Source organism: Schistocerca serialis, chromosome 1 (assembly GCF_023864345.2).
Source record: "Schistocerca serialis cubense isolate TAMUIC-IGC-003099 chromosome 1, iqSchSeri2.2, whole genome shotgun sequence".
Classification (NCBI taxonomy): Eukaryota; Metazoa; Arthropoda; class Insecta; order Orthoptera; family Acrididae; genus Schistocerca; species Schistocerca serialis.
Window position 1 is genome coordinate 293268038 of NC_064638.1, and position 23861 is coordinate 293291898.

The 23861-nt window shown below is 39.5% G+C and overlaps 1 protein-coding gene across 1 annotated transcript in view; it reads left to right on the plus strand.

Moving 5' to 3' along the window:
* Window positions 1–23861, plus strand: part of LOC126468927 (calcineurin-binding protein cabin-1-like) — a 260620-nt gene that overhangs the window by 234373 nt on the left and 2386 nt on the right. Inside the window, exon 31 of the mRNA XM_050096590.1 lies at window positions 20353–20451. Coding sequence (XP_049952547.1) covers window positions 20353–20451 — 99 coding nt within the window. The remainder of the gene's footprint in view (window positions 1–20352; window positions 20452–23861) is intronic.

Below are 23861 nucleotides of genomic sequence, written 5' to 3' on the forward strand. Positions count from 1 at the left end.
ATTGACATTAATATGATTTGTATTAGCCATAAAACGAGAATGGCAACAAGCATACCCATTTTAAGCTGCATACTGTTGGCAATGAAACAGTAAAATTCAATGGAGTCACTCAGACCAAAGGGATGTGGAGTTCATGAAGTTGTGTGTACTACTACTTAGCAGCTACATTGACAATGATGATGATGATAATGACAAAGGTGTGACAGCTCTTTGTGAATCTTGACCTCCTGTAGAAAATTATTCTAGTCTTTCCTGTTTAGCATGGAACCCCTCCAACTCTTAATTCCAGTTTTCCTCATGTCCTTTCTGACACCTTCCTACCACCTTCACTTTGATCTGTCAACCCTCCTGGTTCCTTCATGCACTGCACTGAATACCTTCTCAATCATTCCGACATTAGCTCTCAATACATGTCCTGCTCATTCCAGTCTTTTAGTCTTAATGCAACTGACAATGTCTGCTTCATTATCCAGTGTATATAATTCACTGTTGAATGTCCTCCTCCGGACACCAGTTTCTTCTACCTTCACATTGACATCAATACTCTGCAATCCACTTTACAACGTGTGGTGCAGGTTACCCCATACCACTACTAGTCATTTTCTTTCCTGTGCCACTCAGAAATAGAACAAGGGAAAAACGACTGTCAGCGCATATGCTTCCGTATGAGCCCTAATTTCTCACATCTTATCTTTATGGTCCTCACACGCAATGTATGTTGGAGGCAACAGAATCAATCTGCATTCAGCTTCAAATGATGGTTCTCTAAATTTTTTCAGTAGTGCTCCTCGAAAATAACATTGCCTTCTCTCCAGGGATTCCCATTTGAGTTCGCAACGCTTTTGTGTTGTTCGAACTTACCACTAACAAATCCAGCAGCCCGCCTCTGAAGTACTTTGATATCTTCCTTTAATCTGACCTGGTACAGATCCCAAACACTTGAGCAGAACTCAAGAATAGGCTGCACTATCGTCCTAAATGTGGTCTCCGTTATAGATGAACCACACTTTCCTAGAACTCTTCGAATAAATCGAAGTCAACCATTCACCTTCCGCACCAAAAACATAGAGGTCATAATACACTTCCGTGGGGCACTCCTGATGATATCTTTGTCTCTGTTGAACACTCACCATCCAGGACAACATACTGGGTTCTATAACTTAAAAGTCTTTGAGCCACTGACATACCTGTGAATCTATTCCATGTGCTCATACATTCTTTAACAGACTGAAATGGAGCACCATGTCAAACACTTCCTGGAAATCTAGAAATATGGAATCTGTCTGTCGTCCGTCATTCATAGTTCACAGCATATCACATGAGAATAGGGCAAGCTGAGTTTCAGATGAGCAATGCTCTCTAAAACAATGCTGATTTGTGGACAGAAGCTTCTCGGTCTCAAGAAAATTTATTATACTCAAACTGAGAATATGTTAAAGGATTCTGGAGCAAACCCATGTTAGGGATATTGGTCTGTAATTTCGCGGGTCCATTCTTTTGCCCTTCTTATATGCAGGAGTCACCTGCAGTTTTTTCCAGTTGCTTGGGACTTTGTGCTGGGCTAGAGATTCACAATAAATGCAAGCTAAGTAAGAGGCCAGTGCCATAGAGTACTCCTTGAAAAACCAAATTTGGACTCCATCCAGACCTTGTGGCTTGTTTATTTTCAACTCCTTCATTCGCTTGCATGAACAATTCCTTGAATGTGAAATTTAGAACTTTGGCTTTACTTTTGCTACCTTCAACTGCCACACCAGACTGTTCAACAAGTGACTGGATGACAGCCTCAGACCCACTTAATAATTTTACATAGAACTGGAATATCCTTGGGTTCCCTGCCAGATCTTTTGCCAATGTATGATGGTGTTGGTAGTTGTATGCTTTGCACATAGATCTTGTCATAGAGGCATGAATCTCTACTAACCACTGCTTGTTGTCATTTGTGCTTTCTCTTTTGAACTGAGAGTGCAGCAGCCTCTGCTTCCTCAGCATTTTCTGGATCTCATTATTAAACTGTGGTGGGTCTTTTCTGTCCTTAACCCACTTATTAGGCACATAATTCTCCAGACCATGATTTACAGTCTGCTTAAACTTTGCCCTTAGTTCCTCTACATCCATCTTACTGGAACTAAATGGTGTTAGTTCACTGTCTAAGTGAGGTTCTGGCAACTGCTTGTCTGCTCTTTTTAGCAGAAACAGTCTCCTAGCCTTCTTAATTGATTTATTAGCTCTCATAACCATAGTTGCTATAATGACTTCATGATTGCTAATCCCTGTTTCTATATTGACATTGTCGACCATGGTCCAGCCTATTTTTAGCTACAAGGTCTATGAAATTTACATAGTGTGTGGGCTGCTGAACTAGCTGCTCAAGACAGTTTCCAGAAAACATGCTCAAAAGTACTTCGTGTGACTGTATGTCTGTACCCCCAGTCTATACTTGGTTGGTTAATGTCACTTCCAAATAGTAATGTATGATTTGGGTAAGTACGTGCTACTGACCGTAGACATTCTTCCTTCCAGTGGCCCAACAATTTGTGTAAACAGCTTTTTTACAAATACGCCAACATACTTTTATTAAATTTTGCAAGTATCCGGGTTTCTGTGCTGTATGTTAACACCAGCTTCACCAAAATGTTATACATCATAACTTTAGTTTACATGAGCAGCAGCTTAGATTTCAGATAGGTTCGGAGGCTGTGGTATCACATCTTGGCGGATAATACTCATTTTTGGATTTCAGAACTGACATTGTTCTTACAGCATACTTATGACCCAAGGTAAGTGAACCTATGCATAACATCAAACTTAACACGAACAACTTTTTATGAGTGGAAGGTTATTAAGATAGTATTTTTAGTTAGAGGCATATACTTAGTGTTCCATTAATGTACTTTGAAGTTCATCCTTCAAGACCAGTAAAGGCTTCTTTCATTGCATTTTGCATTCTTATAGTTATGCCAATATCATCTGCAATGCATGCACTTGAAATGATTTGTATAGGGTAGTATCCCTTGATTGGTGGACTTAATACAAGCAGAACCAGTAGAAAAATGCAGAAAATAAATTTGTCAAACATTTCCACTAGCTTGTAATTAAGATGTGGGTAGATAAGTATTCCTGAAGAATGGAATTTGTGTGTGTATATGGTGATACCATGGTGTGCTGTAACTATAGGGGAATTTGACTGTTACCAAATGCATATATAATCTAATATCTTCTTTAGCAGACATGTACCTTATGTTGAAAATGCTGTTGGTGACTATCAGTATGGATTCATCAAGGAAGATATACCGGTGATCAGATTTTTATGATACAGCAAATAGTGGAAGAATGTGAAGGATTAGATATTTATACATATCACCTCTTTATAGACTTCAGATCAGGCTGTCACAGTATTGACAGAAAGGAGCTGTATATAGCAATGGAAGAATTAGAGATTCCTAATAAATATTTAGCAAGGCATGGACTGTATATCTAAATGACAGATTAGATGCCATAGGAAGGGAACTGTTCATTGTTGTCGACGAAAGTATTGTGTGTATCAAGGTAAAAATTGAGTCTAACTGTGAAGTTGAACACAGTAGCAGGCCTACATGAGCTCAAGTTAATTATTGGATATTTTTACTGGCTATCCAAGTCTGCTATGACAGTTTTAGACTCACTCAATGAAATTCTACACGTCATAGCATGGAAATACAGAGCATGCAATGTTAGGCGGAGGCAACTTTAACCCACCGAGCATAGACTGAGATGCTTATGGATTCATTGCAGCTGGTATGGACAGACAGTCATGAGAATTAGTTTTGAACACATATGTTTGACACAGTATCCCACTGCAGACTGATAACCAAGGTCTGAGCATATGAATAAAGTTCCCAGATATGTGAGATAGAACCTAGTGTGTTGCCTTCAACAGTAAGTGTTCTTCAGAGACAAGGGTATCATCAGGAGTGCCCCAAGGGAGTGTAATAGGCCTGCTCTAATTCTCTGTGTACATTATGATCTGATGGGCAGGGTAAGCAACTGTTTGCTGATGATGCTGTGGTATATGGTAAAGTGTTGTTGAGTGACAATAGGAGTATACTAGATGACTTAGACAAAATTTATGGTTGGTGTGATGAATGGCAGCTAGCTCTGAATGTAGCAAAATGTGAATTAATGTGGATGAGTAGGAAAACCAAACCCACAATGTTTGGATACAGCATTAGTAGTGTCTTGCTTGATACAGTCACATGGTTTAAATGTCTGTGTATAACATTGCAAAGTGATATGAAATGGTGCAAATATGTGAGGTTTGTGGTTGGAAAGGTGAAAGGGTGACTTCGATTTATTGGGAAAATTCTAGGAAAGTGTGGTTCATCGGTAAAGGAAATTGCATTTAGGACACTAGTGCAACCTATTCTTCAGTACTGCTTTAGTGTTTGGGATCTATACTGGGTCAGATTTAGAATATGTTGAAGCAATTCAGAGGCAACATGAAAGTGTTAGGGAGATGCTTTGGGAACTCGAATGGGAGTCCCTGAAGGGAAGGTGATGTTCTTTCAAGGAACACTATTGAGAAAATTTAGAGAACCGGCATTTGAAGCTGTCTGCAGAATGATTCTACTGCCACTAACATATATTTTGCATAAGAACCATGAAGGTAAGATAAGAGAAATTAGGACATGTAAGGAGATGTACAGATGGTCACAGTAGTGGTACAGGGCACCCTCAGCAATGCACCATACTGTGGTTTGTGGAGTATGTATGTAGATTTAGATGCAGATGTAAATGTAAATTGGTCAGTAGTGAAAGATACTATGGAAAGAACATGAAGTCAAATTAAAGTGCTGTATATGTTCTCAAGTACTGTAAACACAAAAAATTGGCTAAGTCAGGGAGATCCGTTACCCTGCCTTCTGTGTAATACAGGCTTTGAATGGGTTATAAGAGATACAAGTGTCAGCATCAACAACAGATGCAACAAAATCAGCAGTAGAACTAGGTTGCTCTGCTACAGAAACAACATGATCAGCTTCAGCACTTTGTATGAAGCACTAAGCCAGTCTCCACCTCAGCTGCCACTTACATTTCATCGTTTAGTTGTAAATACGTGTGATCTATATATACAGTTTAAAGAAGTTGGACATTTAGCTGCATCAATTGCAAATGGTTTCACAGGTGGTGTTTCTGACTCTCAATGTATAACACATTTCATAAGGTCCTTCATCTGAATAATTTCAAACTCTTTTATAAATTGAGTGAGCTAACTGACCTCAGTGAGTTAGATTATTTAAGGATCTGCATTAGCTTACTTGAACATTTGCCTAAAACACAGATGATGTAGCCGTTCACTTGGAATTCATTCACCATAGAAAGGGAGGCAGCTAGTTTTACAGCTCCTAGGCAGTAGACATCGAAGACCAAAGCTAATGATCTAAGTTTCAGTGAGAAATTATAAATAGCAAATGTTTGCTTGTAGAGTCATTATTTCATTGCCTTTGTCTGCTTGACTTCAGATAGTCAAACAATGGAAAATCCAGGATGGAATGTAACAATATTATGAGAAGGAAAGATACTACTCACCATACAGCGGAGATGCTGAGTCACAAATAGGCACAACAAAATGACTTTCACAATTATAGCTTTCGGCCGTTAAGGCCTTTGTCAACAATAGACACACATACGCATGCATGCGTGCGTGCACACACACACACACACACACACACACACACACACACACACACACACACACGTGCCCATGCCCGAGGGAGGACTCAAACCTCCGATGGGGGGAGCCGTGCAAACCATGGCAAGGCACCTCAGACCGTCTGGCTACCCCATGCAGCAAGTGTACAATGAAACAGGTCGTCTGCCACTACTGAAAACTAGAAAATGCCTCCCAAACTATAGCAAAAAGGAGGCTGCCCACACAGGACAAATATCTGTGGCATTGTCATATAAGTGGGCGAAGCAGACTTTTACTTTTTTTGTTATTGTTTCTAGGATTTGAGCGGTATTTGCAGCTGCAACAAGACATTTCATGCACATTCTGACCTGCAAATTAAGCTAATGATTTTGAAAGATGGCTATTGATATTTTTCCACAGATTTGAGGTTACTCTCTTAAGGAAACATATTTGGCATCTTTTAAACAGAATTTTTTTTATTGTAGCTTTGTCACAGGACAAACAAACGGTATCATAACCAGTTTCAACTTCTTAGCAAATTGTCACCTGTTGACATGTTTAAAAAGAAGGAATAATACCAGGAAACCACAAAGTGCATTCAAGGTATAACATCTCAGATTTCTTTGTCAGGACTGGAAACAGATAGAAACTTGTGGTTTGATTTAAAATAAACACACACTCATTCTGAATGCATGGCAGAGATGGCAGCACTGTGTGGCATAAAGAACTCTAGTGGCAGTGGCAAGAATGAGGAATGTTTTTTGTTTTTAAAATGGAAACATTTCATTGCTAGAGCAGCATGTAATCATTCATTTCATCAATTTGCATGAAGTGAGGCACACATTTAGTGATGGTGTCATGGATGCGTCTAATGTGTGTTCGTGGGTGTGACAGTTCAAAGAAGGCAGATTGTTGTGTTACAACAAACCAAGACGTCTTGCCCTTGCACCAGCCAGTTTGATGGCATGATCCAGAGATTGGAGAAAGTTGTTTTGGAATCTCACTGAATGACTGTGGGACACATCACCCCAGAAGTTGACTTTCCTGTGGATCTGTGCACACAATCGTGCATGAAGATCTGAAAATGTGAATAGTGTCCTCCAGGTGGGTGCCACATATGCTGACAGACGACCACAAGACTGTGTGCATGGCATATTGCCATGCAGTGGTAATGTGTGATGATGGCTTGAATGGGACTTCCTTTTCAGTGACTGTAACAGTGGATGAGCCATGGATACTATTTTTCAGTCCTGAAACGAAGCACCGGTCAGCTCAGTGGAAACACACACATTCACCACCAAACAAAAAATCTTATGTCTGCTCCTGTGCTGAAAGAATGACGGTGGCCATGTTTAGGGACAGCGATGGTGTAATCCTTACATTCTAAAGAATGCTGCAGTGATAGGTGAATCCTACCAAGATGTTTTGAAGAACAAGTTCCTTCCAGCATTGTGCAAAAAACTACCAGAAAGGGCTGCATGTGTGCCCTTTCACTAGAACAATGCACCAGCGCATCAGGTGAATGATGTACAACAATTCTGAAGTTATTTCTCATGCTCCTTACTCATGTGACCGGGCTCCTAGTGAATTTTGGCTGGTTTCTCTGGTTGCACACTAATTAGCTGTGATGCTGTTACATTAGCAATTTTACAGTGGGCAAAGTAGACTCCTAAAGCAGCATTTGCAGTGGCCTGGTATCACAGCATTAATGTTGTGAAAAATGTGTATGGCTGCAGAAAGATGACGTTGAGAAGTGACACAAATTTCACAGTTTTTATGTGATTAGTTTGTGAGGAAAAAAGAATTGGAGGTGTTATAACTTGGATACACTTCATAAATTAAGAAAGCAAACTAATTTACTCTGCCAAAAAAAATAAATAAATAAATAAAATAAAATAAAAAATAAATAATTAGTACACCCTGTTAGAGGTTTCCAATTCATTCAAGAATTATTTTTGCAACATTGCATATGGAGTACACGAGATGATTATGTTTACAGATCAATAGTACAAGCAATATCAGTGGTACCAGGTACGGAACTGTGCTGAAACACCCACAAGCGACAGTACAGGTGCTGACTCTGCCATCCAGTCAATTGTACAGATGGTGAACATTGTCATGGGCTACATATTTTATTTTTTTTTTGTCATCAGTCTACTGACTGGTTTGATGCAGCCCACCACGAATTCCTTTCCTGTGCTAACCTCTTCATCTCAGAGTAGCACTTGCAACCTACGTCCTCAATTATTTGCTTGACGTATTCCAATCTCTGTCTTCCTCTACAGTTTTTGCCCTCTACAGCTCCCTCTAGTACCATGGAAGTCATTCCCTCATGTCTTAGCAGATGTCCTATCATCCTGTCCCTTCTCCTTATCAGTGTTTTCCACATATTCCTTTCCTCTCCGATTCTGCGTAGAACCTCCTCATTCCTTACCTTATCAAACCACCTAATTTTCAACATTCGTCTATAGCACCACATCTCAAATGCTTCGATTCTCTTCTGTTCCGGTTTTCCCACAGTCCATGTTTCACTACCATACAATGCTGTACTCCAGACGTACATCCTCAGAAATTTCTTCCACAAATTAAGGCCGGTATTCGATATTAGTAGACTTCTCTTGGCCAGAAATGCCTTTTTTGCCATAGCGAGTCTGCTTTTGATGTCCTCCTTGCTCCGTCCGTCATTGGTTATTTTACTGCCTAGGTAGCATAATTCCTTAATTGACTTCGTGACCATCAATCCTGATGTTAAGTTTCTCGCTGTTCTCATTTCTACTACTTCTCATTACCTTCGTCTTTCTCCGATTTACTCTCAAACCATACTGTGTACTCATTAGACTGTTCATTCCGTTCAGCAGATCATTTAATTCTTCTTCACTTTCACTCAGGATAGCAATGTCTTCAGCGAATCGTATCATTGATATCCTTTCACCTTGTATTTTAATTCCACTCCTGAACCTTTCTTTTATTTCCATCATTGCTTCCTCGATGTACAGATTGAAGAGTAGGGGCGAAAGGCTACAGCCTTGTCTTACACCCTTCTTAATACGAGCACTTCGTTCTTGATCATCCACCGTTATTATTCCCTCTTGGTTGTTGTACATATTGTATATGACCCGTCTCTCCCTATAGCTTACCCCTACTTTTTTTCAGAATCTCGAACAGCTTGCACCATTTTATATTGTCGAACGCTTTTTCCAGGTTGACAAATCCTATGAAAATGTCTTGATTTTTCTTTAGCCTTGCTTCCATTATTAGCTGTAACATCAGAATTGCCTCTCTCGTCCCTTTACTTTTCCTAAAGCCAAGCTGATCGTCACCTAGCGCATTCTCAATTTTCTTTTCCATTCTTCTGTATATTATTCTTGTAAGCAGCTTCGATGCATGAGCTGTTAAGCTGATTGTGCGATAATTCTCGCACTTGTCAGCTCTTGCCATCTTCAGAATTGTGTGGATGATGCTTTTCCGAAAGTCAGATGGTATATTGCCAGACTCATATATTCTACACACCAACGTGAATAGTCGTTTTGTTGCCACTTCCCCCAATGATTTTAGAAATTCTGATGGAATGTTACCTATCCCTTCTGCCTTATTTGACCGTTAAGTCCTCCAAAGCTCTTTTAAATTCCGATTCTAATACTGGATCCCCTATCTCTTCTAAATCGACTCCTGTTTCTTCTTCTATCACATCAGTCAAATCTTCACCCTCATAGAGACTTTCAATGTATTCTTTCCACCTATCTGCTCTCTCCTCTGCATTTAACAGTGGAATTCCCGTTGCACTCTTAATGTTACCACCGTTGCTTTTAATGTCACCAAAGGTCGTTTTGACTTTCCTGTATGCTGAGTCTGTCCTTCCGACAATCATATCTTTTTCGATGTCTTCACGTTTTTCCTGCAGCCATTCGTCGTAGCTTCCCTGCACTTCCTATTTATTTCATTCCTCAGCGACTTGTATTTCTGTATTCCTGATTTTCCCGGAACATGTTTGTACTTCCTCCTTTCATCAATCAACTGAAGTATTTCTTCTGTTACCCATGGTTTCTTCACAGCTACCTTCTTTGTACCTATGTTTTCCTTCCCAACTTCTGTGATGGCCCTTTTTAGAGATGTCCATTCCTCTTCAACTGTACTGCCTACTGCGCTATTCCTTATTGCTGTATCTATAGCGTTAGAGAACTTAAAACGTATCTCGTCATTCCTCAGTACTTCCGTATCCCACTTCTTTGTGTATTGATTCTTCCTGACTAATGTCTTGAACTTCAGCCTACTCTTCATCACTACTATATTGTGATCTGAGTCTATATCTGCTCCTGGGTATGCCTTACAATCCAGTATCTGATTTCGGAATCTCTGTCTGACCATGATGTAATCTAATTGAAATCTTCCCGTATCTCCCGGCCTTTTCCAAGTGTATGTCCTCCTCTTGTGATTCTTGAACAGGGTATTCGCTATTACTAGCTGAAACTTGTTACAGAACTCAATTAGTCTTTCTCCTCTTTCATTCCTTGTCCCAAGCCCATATTCTCCTGTAACCTTTTCTTCTACTCCTTCCCCTACAACTGCATTCCAGTCGCCCATGACTATTAGATTTTCGTCCTCCTTTACATACTGCATTACCCTTTCAATATCCTCATACACTTTCTCTATCTGTTCATCTTCAGCTTGCGACGTCGGCATGTATACCCTAACTATCGTTGTTAGTGTTGGTCTGCTGTCGATTCTGATTAGAACAACCCAGTCACTGAACTGTTCACAGTAACACACCCTCTGCCCTCCCTTCCTATTCATAACGAATCCTACACCTGTTATACCATTTTCTGCTGCTGTTGATATTACCCGATACTCATCTGACCAGAAATCCTTGTCTTCCTTCCACTTCACTTCACTGACCCATGCTATATCTAGATTGAGCCTTTGCATTTCCCTTTTCAGATTTTCTAGTTTCCCTACCACGTTCAAACTTCTGACATTCCACGCCCCGACTCATAGAACGTTATCCTTTCGTTGATTATTCAATCTTTTTCTCATGGTAACCTCCCCCTTGGAAGTCCCCTCCCGGAGATCCGAATGGGGGACTATTCCGGAATCTTTTGCCAATGGAGAGATCATCATGACACTTCTTCAATTACAGGCCACATGTCCTGTGGATACACGTTACGTGTCTTTAATGCAGTGGTTTCCATTGCCTTCTGCATCCTCATGTCGTTGATCATTGCTGATTCTTCCGCCTTTAGGGACAATTTCCCACCCCTAGGACAAGAGAGTGCCCTGAACCTCTATCCGCTCCTCCGCCCTCTTTGACAAGGCCGTTGGCAGAATGAGGCTGACTTCTTATGCCGGAAGTCTTCGGCCGCCAATGCTGATTATTTATCAAAATTTAGGCAGTGGTGGGGATCGAACCTGGGACCGAAGACGTTTTGATTATGAATCAAAGACGCTACCCCTAGACCACGGGCTACATTAAGCTATGCTTGCTCAACCTTTTCGCATAGTTCTGTAAGAGTTGTTGGTTGATGAGTTGCATGAGTCACTTCTCATTCCATCATATCCCAAATGTGCTCAATTGGAGACAAGTCCAGAGATAGAGCTGGCCAGGGATGCTGCTGCCCATCTTCCAGAGCACGTTGAGTTTCACTGTCAGTCTGTGTGCAAGCACTATCCTGTTGAAACAACACATCACCTTCCTGTTGCAAGAACGGCAGAAGAACAGGTCCATCAACATTTTGGAGGTTCAGAGCACTGATTAGCATTCCCTCCAGAAACGCCATAGGTGTCTGTAGCTTAGCACACCCCATACTGAAAGGCCTGGGGTGGGATCAGTGTATCTAAGATAAATGCCCTCTGCGAGACAGCACTCACCAGGCCTACATCCTACGCACAAACTGTCATCACTTGCATGCAAGCAGAATCTGCTTTCATTGTTGAAGACCATGGCATGCCATTCCATCTTCCAAGTGATCCTCTGACGGCACCAGTCAAGCCATGCACATCGATGCTGGAGCATGGGCTTAGAGGGTGCATGCCTGTAGTCCCATTGCTAATAATCGGTTTGCAACAGTTCATGTTCACATGTCTGGGCTCACAAACCATCTTATCTGTGCTTTGGTAGCTGTATAATCTGCCTCTGCTGCCCTTACAATTATGACAATCCTGGCAGGTGTCTGTTCTGCGTGGACATCCAGAACCTCATCTACAAGTGTGAAAATGTTCACATGACAACTGATACCAGCATCATTGCACAACTGATGCAGCACATCCAACTTGTGTGGCAATTCTCCAAAAGGACTATCTCACCATTTGGAAGGCCACAAATTGACCCCTATCAAACTCACTCATTTGGCTGTAGTAATAATGAGTGCATCTCCGTGACATGGTTGCCTGCTTGCTTCACACATTTGCTCCACATTGAGCCTTCTGGCTGTGAGAATTCCATATTAAAGGGTAGACACAGACGGCACTCTAGTAGTTATACCACTATGCTGTCTGTTGGTGGATGATGTTGAAACAGTTATCAGTACACCTACTATCACCCAGGTGGCATATGCTGTCATTGGATCAAAATCGACATAGTCTTTCCAGGTGTACTATCATTTTTCTGGCAGTGTATATTCACAACTACTTATATTTTACTGCATTATGTACTAAATGGTCAGAGTATGACTGAACAGCTGGAAGAGGTGCACTGTTTTCATTGTGAACATCTGGCCTGTTCAGTTGTACTTTGATGAGGTGTACTGCATAATGTATTCAGGTGAATTTAGTTGTGAATGTATATTAGTTTGATCTTATAATTTAGTTTCGTGGTGTTTTACTAACCACCTTTTTCTTTATTTTTAAAGAGTTCACTTACAACTACGTGCTATGAAATTGGTACTTCTTATGAAGCCAAGATAGATACGCAGTCCATGCCTACCACAGTAGTACAAGTTTATATGCCATCTAGCTCCACAGATGACGAAGAGATTGATGAAATGTATGATGAGATAAAAGAAATTATTCAGATAGTGAAGGGAGACGAAAATTTAATAGTCGTGGGTGACTGGAACTCAGTAGTAGGAAAAGGAAGAGAAGGAAACATAGTAGGTGAATATGAAATGGGGGTGAGGAGTGAAAGAGGAAGCCGCCTGGTAGAATTTTGCACAGAGCATAACTTAATCATAGCTAACACTTGGTTCAAGAATCATAAAAGAAGGTTGTATACATGGAAGAAGCCTGGAGATACTGGAAGGTCTCAGATAGATTATATAATGGTAAGACAGAGATTCAGGAACAAGGTTTTAAATTGTAAGACATTTCCAGGGGCAGATGTGGACTCTGACCACAATCTATTGGTTATGAACTGTAGATTAAAACTGAAGAAACTGCAAAAAGGTGGGAATTTGAGGAGATGGGACCTGGATAAACTGAAAGAACCAGAGGTTGTGGAGAACTTCAGGGAGAGCATTAGGGAATGATTGACAAGAACGGGGGAAAGAAAAACAGTAGAAGAAGAATGGGTAGCTTTGAGGGACAAAATAGTGAAAGTAGCAGATGATCGAGTAAGGTAAAAAGATAAGGGCTAATAGAAATCCTTGGGTAACAGAAGAGATATTGAATTTAATTGATGAAAGGAGACAATATAAAAATAGGTAAATGAAGCAGGCAAAAAGGAATACAAACGTCTCAAAAATGAGATCGGCAGGAAGTGCAGAATGGCTAAGCAGGGATGGCTAGAGCACAAATGTAAGGATGTAGAGACGCATATCACTAGGGGTAAGATAGATACTGCCTACAGGAAAATTAAAGAGACCTTTGGAGAAAAGAGAATCACTTCCATGAATATCAAGAGCTCTGACGGAAACCCAGTTCTAAGCAAGGAAGGGAAAGCAGAAAGGTGGAAGGAGTATATAGAGGGTCTATACAAGGGTGATGTTCTTGAGCACACTATTATAGAAATGGAACAGGATGTAGATGAAGATGAAATAGGAGATATGATACTGCGTGAAGAATTTGATAGAGCACTGAAAGACCTTAGTCGAAACAAGGCATCGGGAGTAGACAACATTCCATTAGAACTACTGACAGCCTCGGGAGAGCCCGGCCTAACAAAACTCTACCATCTAGTGAGCAAGATGTATGAGACAGGCGAAATACCCTCAGACTTCAAGAAGAATATAGTAATTCCAATCCCAAAGAAAGCAGGTGTTGACAGATGTGAAAATTACCAAACTGTCAGTTTAATAAGCCATGGCTGCAAAATACTAACACGAATTCTTTACAGATGAATGGAAAAACTCGTACAAGCCGACCTCGGGGAAGACCAGTTTGGATTCCATAGAAATGTTGGAACAGATGAGGCAATACTGATCCTACGACTTTTCTTAGAAAATAGATTAAGGAAAAGCAAACCTATGTTTCTAACATTTGTAGACTTAGATAAAGTTTTTGACAATGTTGACTGGAATACTCTCTTTCAAATTCTGAAGGTGCCAGGGGTAAAATGCAGGGACTGTGAAAGGCTATTTACAATTTGTACAGAAACCAGATGGCAGTTACAAGAGTCCAGGGGGCATGAAAGGGAAGCAGTGGTTGGGAAGGGAGTGAGACAGGGTTGTAGCCTATACCCGATGTTATTCAATCTGTATATTGAGCAAGCCGTAAAGGAAACAAAAGAAAAATTCGGAGTAGGAATGAAAATCCATGGTGAAGAAATAAAAACTTTGAGGTTCGCCGATGACATTGTAATTCTGTCAGAGACAGCTAAGGACCTGGGAGAGCAGCTGAACAGAATGGACAGTGTCTTGAAAGGAGTATATAAGCTGAACATCAACAAAAGCAAAATGAGGATAATGGAATGTAGTCAAATTAAATTGGGTGATGCTGCGGGAATTAGATTAGGATGAGAGACGCTTAAAGTAGTAAATGAGTTTTGCTATTTGGGGAGCAAAATAACTGATGATGGTCGAAGTAGAGAGGATATAAAATGTAGACTGGCAATGGCAAGGAAAGCGTTTGTGAAGAAGAGAATTTTGTTAACATTGAGTATAGATTTAAGTGTCAGGAAGTCATTTCCGAAAGTATTTGTATGGAGTGTAGCCATATATGGAAGTGAAACGTGGACGATAAATAGTTTAGACAAGAAGAGAATAGAAGCTTTAGAAATGTGGTGCTACAGAAGAATGCTGACGATTAGATGGGTAGATCACGTAACTAATGAGGAAGTATTGAATAGAATTGGAGAGAAGATAAATTTGTAGCTCAACTTGACTAGAAGAAGGGATCTGTTGGTAGAGCATATTCTGAGGCATCAAGGGATCATCAATTTAGTGTTGGAGGGCAGTGTGGAGACCAAGAGATGAATACACTAAACAGATTCGGAAAGATATGGTTGCGGTAGGTACTGGGAGATGAAGAAGCTTGCACAGGATCGAGTAGCATGGAGAGCTGCATCAAACTAGTCTCTGGACTGAAGACCACAACAAACAACATGATGCCATTTGTGTGATCCAAGTCAGAAAAATACTACTGAAATAATTTTTATTTATATTCTGTTTTTATAACCTCTACCTTCATTTTAGTAAAAACATAAATGAAGAAGACACCATTGACGTGTGAACACTTGCGTCATATGATTTAGCAAGTGTGTGAAGGATCCGTAGCTAGGTGATAAATCTGCATCTACATCTACAACATACTCCAGAAGACACCTATTGGTGTGTGATGGAGGGGACTTCTGGTACTACTAACTGATCCACCCTATCCTGTTCCTCTCACAAATGGTGCATGGCAGGAATGATTGTTCGCAAGCATCTGTATTACGTCTAATTTTTCAAATTTTCTTGTCACGGTAATTTCCCGAGATGTATGTGGGAGTTGCCATTGGAGTTTGTTGAGAATCTCTGTAACGCTCTTGCACCAACTAAATGACTCCATGATGAAAACAAGCTGCTCTTTGTTCTTTGTTGTATCTTGTCTATCTCATCTATTAGTCTTATCTGATAAGGGCTCCAGACTGATGAACAGTTCTCAAGAATCAATCAAACTAGCATCTTATAAGCCACTTCCTTTGTGGATGAGTTACACTTCCTTAAGATTCACATCCCACCTAAGGTTGCTCTGCAAATTGCCTGGTTAATAATGAATAACAGAAAATAATAGGTCCCACTAACCAGATTAATATACAGTGAGGTAATTTGGCTGTATAGAATATTGGTAGTTGTTTGTTGGGGAATGTTCCTTGATATAACTACTAGCTCAGTTTTGAATTATATATTATTTGCACCAGTCTGTTCTTGTTCCTCATTAATGTTTTTCTTCTCAAATTTCCCCATTTGCAGCTACATAGTAAAAAATAGTGAAACCTTTTTCTCACCACATATCAACATAATGTGAGCAGTTCATGTAACAGAAATATTGAAATGCTTGCAGCTTCTTATTCCCTCCTCCCCGCACACAAGGCGTGTGCCTTGTACCACTACTAGTCATTTCCACTCAGAAATAGAGCAGGGGAAAAATGACTGTCTGTATGCCTCTGTACAAGCCCTTATCTCTCAAACCTCATCTTCACATCCCGTATGTGAAATGTACATTGGTGGTAGTAGAATCATTGTGTAGTCAGCCTCAAATGCCGGTTCTCTAAAGTTTCTCAGTAGTAGTCCTCAAAAAGAATATTGCCTTTACTTCAGGAATTCCCCTTTGATTTCCTGAAGCATCTTCATAATACTGGCATGCTGTTCGAATCTACTGGTAACAAATCTAGCAGCCTGCCTCTGAATTGTTTCAATATCTTTCTTTAATCCAACCTGATGCGGATCTCAAACACTCAGGACAGTATTCAAGGGCGGGTCGCACTAGTGCCATATATATGCAGTCTACTTTATGGATGAACCATGCCTTCCTAAAATTCTCCTAATAACCGAAGTCAACCATTCACATTCCTACTACAGCCCCAACATTCTCATTCCATTTCACATTGCTTTGCAATGTTGTGCCTAGGCATTTGATACACATGACTATGTCAAAAAGCACGCTACTTATACTATATTTGAACATAATGGGTTTGTTTTTCCTACTCACTTGCATTAACTTACATTTTTCTACATTTAGATCTAGCTACCATTCACCACACCAACTAGAAATTTTGTCTAAGTCATTTTGTATCCTGCTACAGTCACTCAATGATGATACTTTTCTATATACCAGCTCCATCAGCAAACAGCCGCCGATTGCTGCTTACCGTGATTGCCGGATCATTTATGTTTATAGAAGATAACAGCCAACAGCCATCTTATCACACCTCCTTGGGGCACTCCTGATGATACCTGTGTCTCTGGTGTACACTCACTGTGAAGGACAACTTACTGGTTCTGTTACTTAAGAATCGTCGAGCCACTCGCATACTTGGGAACCTATTCTGTGTGCTTGTACCCTTGTCAACTGTCAGCAGTGTGGCACAGTGTCAAATGCTTACAGAAATCTAGGAATATGGAATGTGCCTGGTGCCCTTTATGTATTGTTCGCAGGATCTCATGTGAGAAAAGGGCAAGCTGGATTTCCACGAGTGAGACTTTCTAAAACCATTCTGATTTGTGGACATAACTGCCTCGGTCTCAGGAAACTTTATTACATTTGAACTGAGAATATGTTCAAGGATTCTGCAGCGAACTCATGTTAGGGATATTGGTCTGTAATTTTGCGGGTTCGTTCTTTTGTCCTTCTTATACACAAGAGTCACCTGCATTTTTTTCGGTTGCTTGGGACTTTGCACTGGGCTAGAGATTCACAATAAATGCAACTTAAATAAGTCTCCAATGATGTAGAGTACCAGCTCTTTTAGTTGCTTCTGTACACCAGTGTTGCTTATTACTATGTCTTGCATATGGGAATCTGTGTGATGGTCAAATGACCGTATGTGTTTGTACAATTGTCGTGCAAGAACAACTTCTTAAATGCAAAGTTTAAAACTTCGGCTTTACTTTTTCTGTCTTCTACTACCACACCAGACTGGTCAATGAGCGACTGGATAGAAGCCTGAGACCCAGTTAGTGAATTGATCTGGGACCATCATTTTCATGAGTACTCTACAAGATCTTTGGCTAAGGTATATGATGGTAGTTGTCATAAGCTTCGCCCATTGATCTATTTACAGATTTGTATTAACTTAACAGATTTGTATTAACTTAACAGATTTGTATTAACTTAACAGATTTGTATTAACTTTTACCTGTCATCATTTGTGCATTTTCTTTTGAACCAAGAGCATTTTTGGCTTTTGTTGTTAAACCGTGGTGGGTTTTTTCCATCTGTAATCGACTTATTTGGCACGTACCACTCCAGAGTTTGATTTACTATCCATTTAAACTTTGCCCATAATTCCTCTATGTCCGTCATACTGGAACTAAATGCTGTCAGTTCATTGTCTAAGTGGTATGCTAACAACTGTCTGTTTGCTCTTTCTAGCAGAAATACTTCCCTAGTCTTCTTGATTGACTTGTTAACTTTGGTAACCAAAGTCACTCCGAAGACATGATGGTCAGGCTAACCCCATTCGTTACACTGGCGCTGTCGATCTGGTCAGGCCTGTTTCCACCTGTGAGGACTAAAATATTTCCGTTGTGTGTGGGCTGTCGAACTAGCTGCTGAAGACAGTTTTCGGAAAACATGTTCAAAAGAAATTTGGAAGACTGTCTGTCTGTACCGCCACAATGAATCCATAGATGTCCCCATCTATACTCAGTAGTTTAAATTTCCCTCCAAATAATATTGCATGATCTGGGTGTATCCATATTACTGTCAATGACTCTAAAACCACTCACAGCTGAATAGAGTGTCCAGTAAAAGCATTCAACAATTAACTTGATTTCACCTAGAACTGCTATAATATATCTTTTCATTATGTTCTATGAATCACTTAATATCTCAGAGCTTCCTACTTTGGGTTTTAATCAGCTCTCAGTTCCGAGAATAATTCGAACATGAGATGTTTCTGGTGGGCATTAAATTCAGGAACTTTGTTACAAATGCTTTGACAATTTACTGATAAAATTTTGAGCATTGAAGTGTCTTTGTCTGAGCACAGAGTGATTTCACTATCTGCGTATCATCTGGCAAATACTCATCAGAGAATCTCAGTCTGTTGCCTAGCCTAAAAAACCCCATGTGCCCTCCATAAGTATTGTGCTACCCTATTAGCTGCTTCCTTTGTGTAGTGCACCCCTGACCTATTGAGGGGAGTCCAATTCCTCGACTGACACCGCAGGTCCAGAAATCTGCAGCCAAGACTTTCATAGAATCAACTTGCAGATGACTGCATTCTGCACACTCAATGGTCCCTGGGAGGGCTTCTTCCACATCTCTGATGAGGTCCCCCTGCACACATACTGACTGCTCATTGGCTTTCTGCCTAAGGGGCTCCATAATGTGCCTAATGGTGGACCTCCTGATAACTAGAAAACCCCTCCCCCTGTGTGTCTGCACAGATCCTGCTGAAGGAGTGGGCACTTGTCCACTCACAGGGTGAATGGGCCAAGCTAGAGGACCAGCCTGCACATTGGCCCTCTGCCTTGAGCAATGCAGACACATTTCCACCCTTCACTCATCCTCCTGTGAAGACAAATCCACCATGTTGGGTACACTGGGAGGTGCCTCAGGAGGAGAGAGAATGGATGAAACAAGTGACACGTGAGGTGTTTCTGTGCCCCATCAGATTAATAGCAAGTGATGTATCTTTTTATCTCATTAAAATAAGCTCATTATGGTCCTAAAAACAGTATTTTCCATTAATATGATAAAAGTGAAGCAATCTTAGTCCCTTGTTAATGGGAAATAGTGTAGGATGATACACAATAATCACAGATTCTCTGTCAGTGAATGATTTTTATTTTCCACTTCTGTAAGTAGAAGTGTAAAATAAAAATCGTTCACTTTTTTCAACATTGATAATCTCATGTAGTAAATAATGTTATCCGTTGTAGGCTGTGTCTTATCAGTGGTTTCAAATATGGATACTCGGCAGGCAGGAAATCAAAGATGTAGAGCAATAAAATTTGTTTGGAAATAGGAAGGTATAGTTAGCTTAGAAGATGCAGATTATGCAGATGTAAATGAAAGGGTCAACCATTTAATAAAGATATTTAGGAACACAGTAGAAGATATTGCAAGTATGAGGAAGAAAATGTATTGCAAATTTTAAAAAAAATCTAATAGTAGTTAAGTGAACATATATCATCCAAAATAACACACTGTTATACATATCTTTCATGACATGGCTTCAAGTAGTTCTGAGTAACTATGGCACTATTTGTTTGTACATGTTGTATCTGATGGCATTAAAATGAAATAAATACTCTTGGCACTCCAGAAAATTCAGAATTTCAAGGATAAGAGAACAGAAAATAAAATCGAATAGTCACAGTATATACATAAGCTATATACATTACCATAAAAATAGTAAAGTGAATATGGAATAAAATTTGAGGACAAATGATTTTTTGTGTTCTGGTGCATTGAAGATCTGTTCTGTATTAAAAGTGTAAACAAGTTAATACCTAATGTTTCTGTTTAAGAGAAAATACACCATGTTTTGATTTTATTTAAGCTTTTTGATAAGTCAACTATATTAGTGTGTCTGCTTCACATTTTATAATTTATTGCAGGCGGAACATTGAATTTTATGGTCAGTTTGCATGTATGTGTTTTAGGCTGAGAGCTGTACATTGGAGCAGGCAGTGCGCATCTGTCAACAAGAGATTGTACGTGTACCCCCCAGTCCTGGAGGTGGTCCGGCACAAGCGACTCAGGTATATACTGACTGGGTGAGAGGCTCTTGTAGCTTCATGTGTTTAGTGCTCTGTATTGTGATGAACATCATTCTTTATTGTTCATTTTGTTGCTTATTATTCCAATCTCTTGATCACTGTTTTTACTGACTGCAGTCTGTGAGAGAGACTGTTAATAACCCAACAAACAAATAAATCTGGTTTGATCCATTATAAATGGTTCTGAAAGCCTGCGACTGTGAAAACAATAGGTTTGTTTATAAATAATTCATCTGCTACCAGTCACGGGAATCATTCCCTGAAATGCGTTGTGCAAAAAATAAAATAAAGAAAATTGTGACCGGTAGCAGATGAGTTATTTATAAATAATAATTTTTAAATGAACACACCACCATTTGACATTATTGTTATTTGTTTAATTATGACCCAGGTTTTGGCCTTTTATGCTGTTTTCAAGTGATTGTGTTTATGTCAGTAACATATATTGCAGGACATCACAATCAAAATTTTGAGAAGAATTTTTGCTTGATGTCCTGTAATATATGTTAATGACATACACTCAATCACCTGAAAATGTCATGAAAGGCCAAAACCTGGGTAAAAATTAATTAAACAATAATACAGTCAAATGGCAGTGTGTTCATTTACAAATTGCTCAGCAACACCAAAAACTGTTTAAAGAAACAATACACAGACATTTAAAATGAACAAAGTGAATCTCTGTAATTTTCAGAATTTGTAATCTTTAACTAAGAGCCTAAGAGCATCATAATATAAAAACAGATGTAACATATTCCATTTTTGGAGACTCATGTTGTGTCTACAGCCTATTTATGGAGGGGGGGGGGGGGCTGCCAGTTGGGTAGTTCTAGTTATCCACTTATCCACCTTCGTTCAAACCAGTAGTTTCATATGCCTTTTACTCCCATGTTGTTATGTAGTTGTATTTTTCTCCTTGGTGCTATACATTTCTAAACCTGTGAAGTATAATCATTTAACTGTCATATACTATTTCTTCACTTAATTTTTTCTCCTTTGCTCTACTGTAGGAAGTTTCATTTTCTTTGCTATTTGCATCTAGGAACAAAGTGAAGAGGAAGAACTTTTGTATTCTACAAAGATACTCTTAAATGGATGTATAAATTAGTGACAGGATTAATTTCCCTCAGTTGCACCACTGAGGATTGTTTCTAAGAAAGAATGAGGTGGAGATACAAGAACAAATTACAAGCTGAACATTGATAATTACTGCAGTGTGCATTAAGCTGCTACACAAATACAAACGTAGATTATATTCTCTTTTTGTCTGCAGTTCACGATGTTCTGCTGGCAGTATCCAGTCACATGTTTTCTGTGGTGTAATTTCATTGTTTGCAGTCATGTAAAAGGCCTCTTTTGAGTCAAAGGTAGATAAGGGTTTAATATCTATTTGCGATAAGAGATTAAACAGGAACCCAGATTGGACCAGGCTAGAGCAGAAAATTGAATTTAAACTCTCAAGAAGAAACGTCCTGGCATTTTCCTTTTGTGATGTTAGGAAACTACAGAACCCTGGATAGGGATTTTAATCCTGCATGATCCAGTTGTTAGATCAGTGCATCTACCATTGTGCTAACTTGGTTGGTCTTCTACTGATTCAGTTGTTGATGATAACAATGTCATATATTAGTCAGCTGTATAAAATTGTATTTCCAGTTTCTCAGGTTTTCACAGTTTCATTGATTAGTAATGTACTTCTGAGTGTGCTGCTGAGTTTGGATTCCATTTTGTGTCTTCTTTTTCTAGGGCAGCCAGCCGTGCTGTTATGCAGATGCTGCCTGGACTCAAATCAGACAATCTACAGTCTGCTTGGAGTTGGGGCAGTGAGTACGCGTAACAGCACAGCTTGCAGGCCCTGAAGATGATGACTCTGCCAGTTGTTGAAATACTGTACAAAAAATGGAATCAGTAATTCGGCTGTACAGTTAAAAGCACATCAGTGATCGTATTTTCTTTTCAATCATCCAACAAAACAGATATTGTCTATTTTTCATCTCAAATATTCCAGACCAGGTCCTGCCTTTCTTGTTACTCAATGAAGCAACAGGAAATCATCAGTTTATACTTCATTTCAATTCTCTTGTTGACTTTTTATCACCATCCAAATCGCTCTTCAGCTGGACTTCGTTGAGCTTAATAGTCATAACAGAATGTCATTTTTGGTGGTTAATTTTGAATCTTACACAACAGTGGCATAGCAAAATATAAGTTTGGAAGAGAATGTGGCTGTACACTGTTATGTTGTCAATCGTAATTCCTGTGGGGAATGCTCGTGCATGTTTTTTAATGTTATCCAGTCACCTTCCATTAAGTATTTGTTAGATTTCGTCCTATCTCTTGAAATCCAGCAATGGATTTCCTGTATCTGTTTTCCATCTATTTACCTGCACTGCTTACCTCATTTCTTTTCATCAAAATCATTATTACAACTTCCACTCCAGTGAGTTCCCTGAGCTTTTTGTGTGTGTGTGTGTGTGTGTGTGTGTGTGTGTGTGTGTGTGTGTGTGTGTGTGTGTAAGAGAGAGAGAGAGAGAGAGTTGTTTTCCCATCCCCACAACCAACCCCCCATTAATTAACTTCTATTAAGCCTACTTCCAAAGCTTGCTGAACAGCTCCCAGTTTTTAAATTGTTTAAAACTTCTTTCTCATTGTCGTAAGCCAAAGCAGATAATACGCATTGATTGTAAACTTTCCATTTCAGAAATATTAGAAGCATACTTTCATAAAACTCTGTTCATTTTAGTAAAGGACCTTTAGGCCATTTTTGCTTCTGGTTTATTTCTCTTCCTGTGCTTCCTGAATACAGTAATTCTGTAACTAGTTCTGTTACTTCATAGTTAATTTATACTGTTTTTGTTTTCACTTTGTTCAGCATACATCATTTTAACAATATTAGAAAAAGGATAGGTTGCGACCCACCTTAAAGATGACCTATTGAGTTGCAGACAGGCAGAATGAAAATACTGTTACACATTATAAGTTTCAGCCAAAGCGTTCTTCAGCAAGGAAAACACACACATTTACACAAATAAGCTCTGGTTGGAGCTGCCGGTGGTAGCACTCATGTGCAAGAGATGTGCTTGCTTGTGTGAATGTTTACTTGTCTTTGCTGAAAGTGGCTTTGGGTGAACACTATAATGTGTAACTGTCCATCCGCAACTCAAGAGGTCATCTTTACAGTGAGTAGCAATCTATCCTTTTCCTAATATTGTTGATATTACAACCTGGAGTTTCCATACATTATTTTAATCTTGTTATTAAGTTTTGGGTATACTTTCACATATGGTTTAGTAAGTTATACAGTATCATCAACAATACACACCTTGCTCAGCTACATTCCATTATTAATTTTTGGACACACTTTCACATCTGGTGTATTAAGTTATACAGTA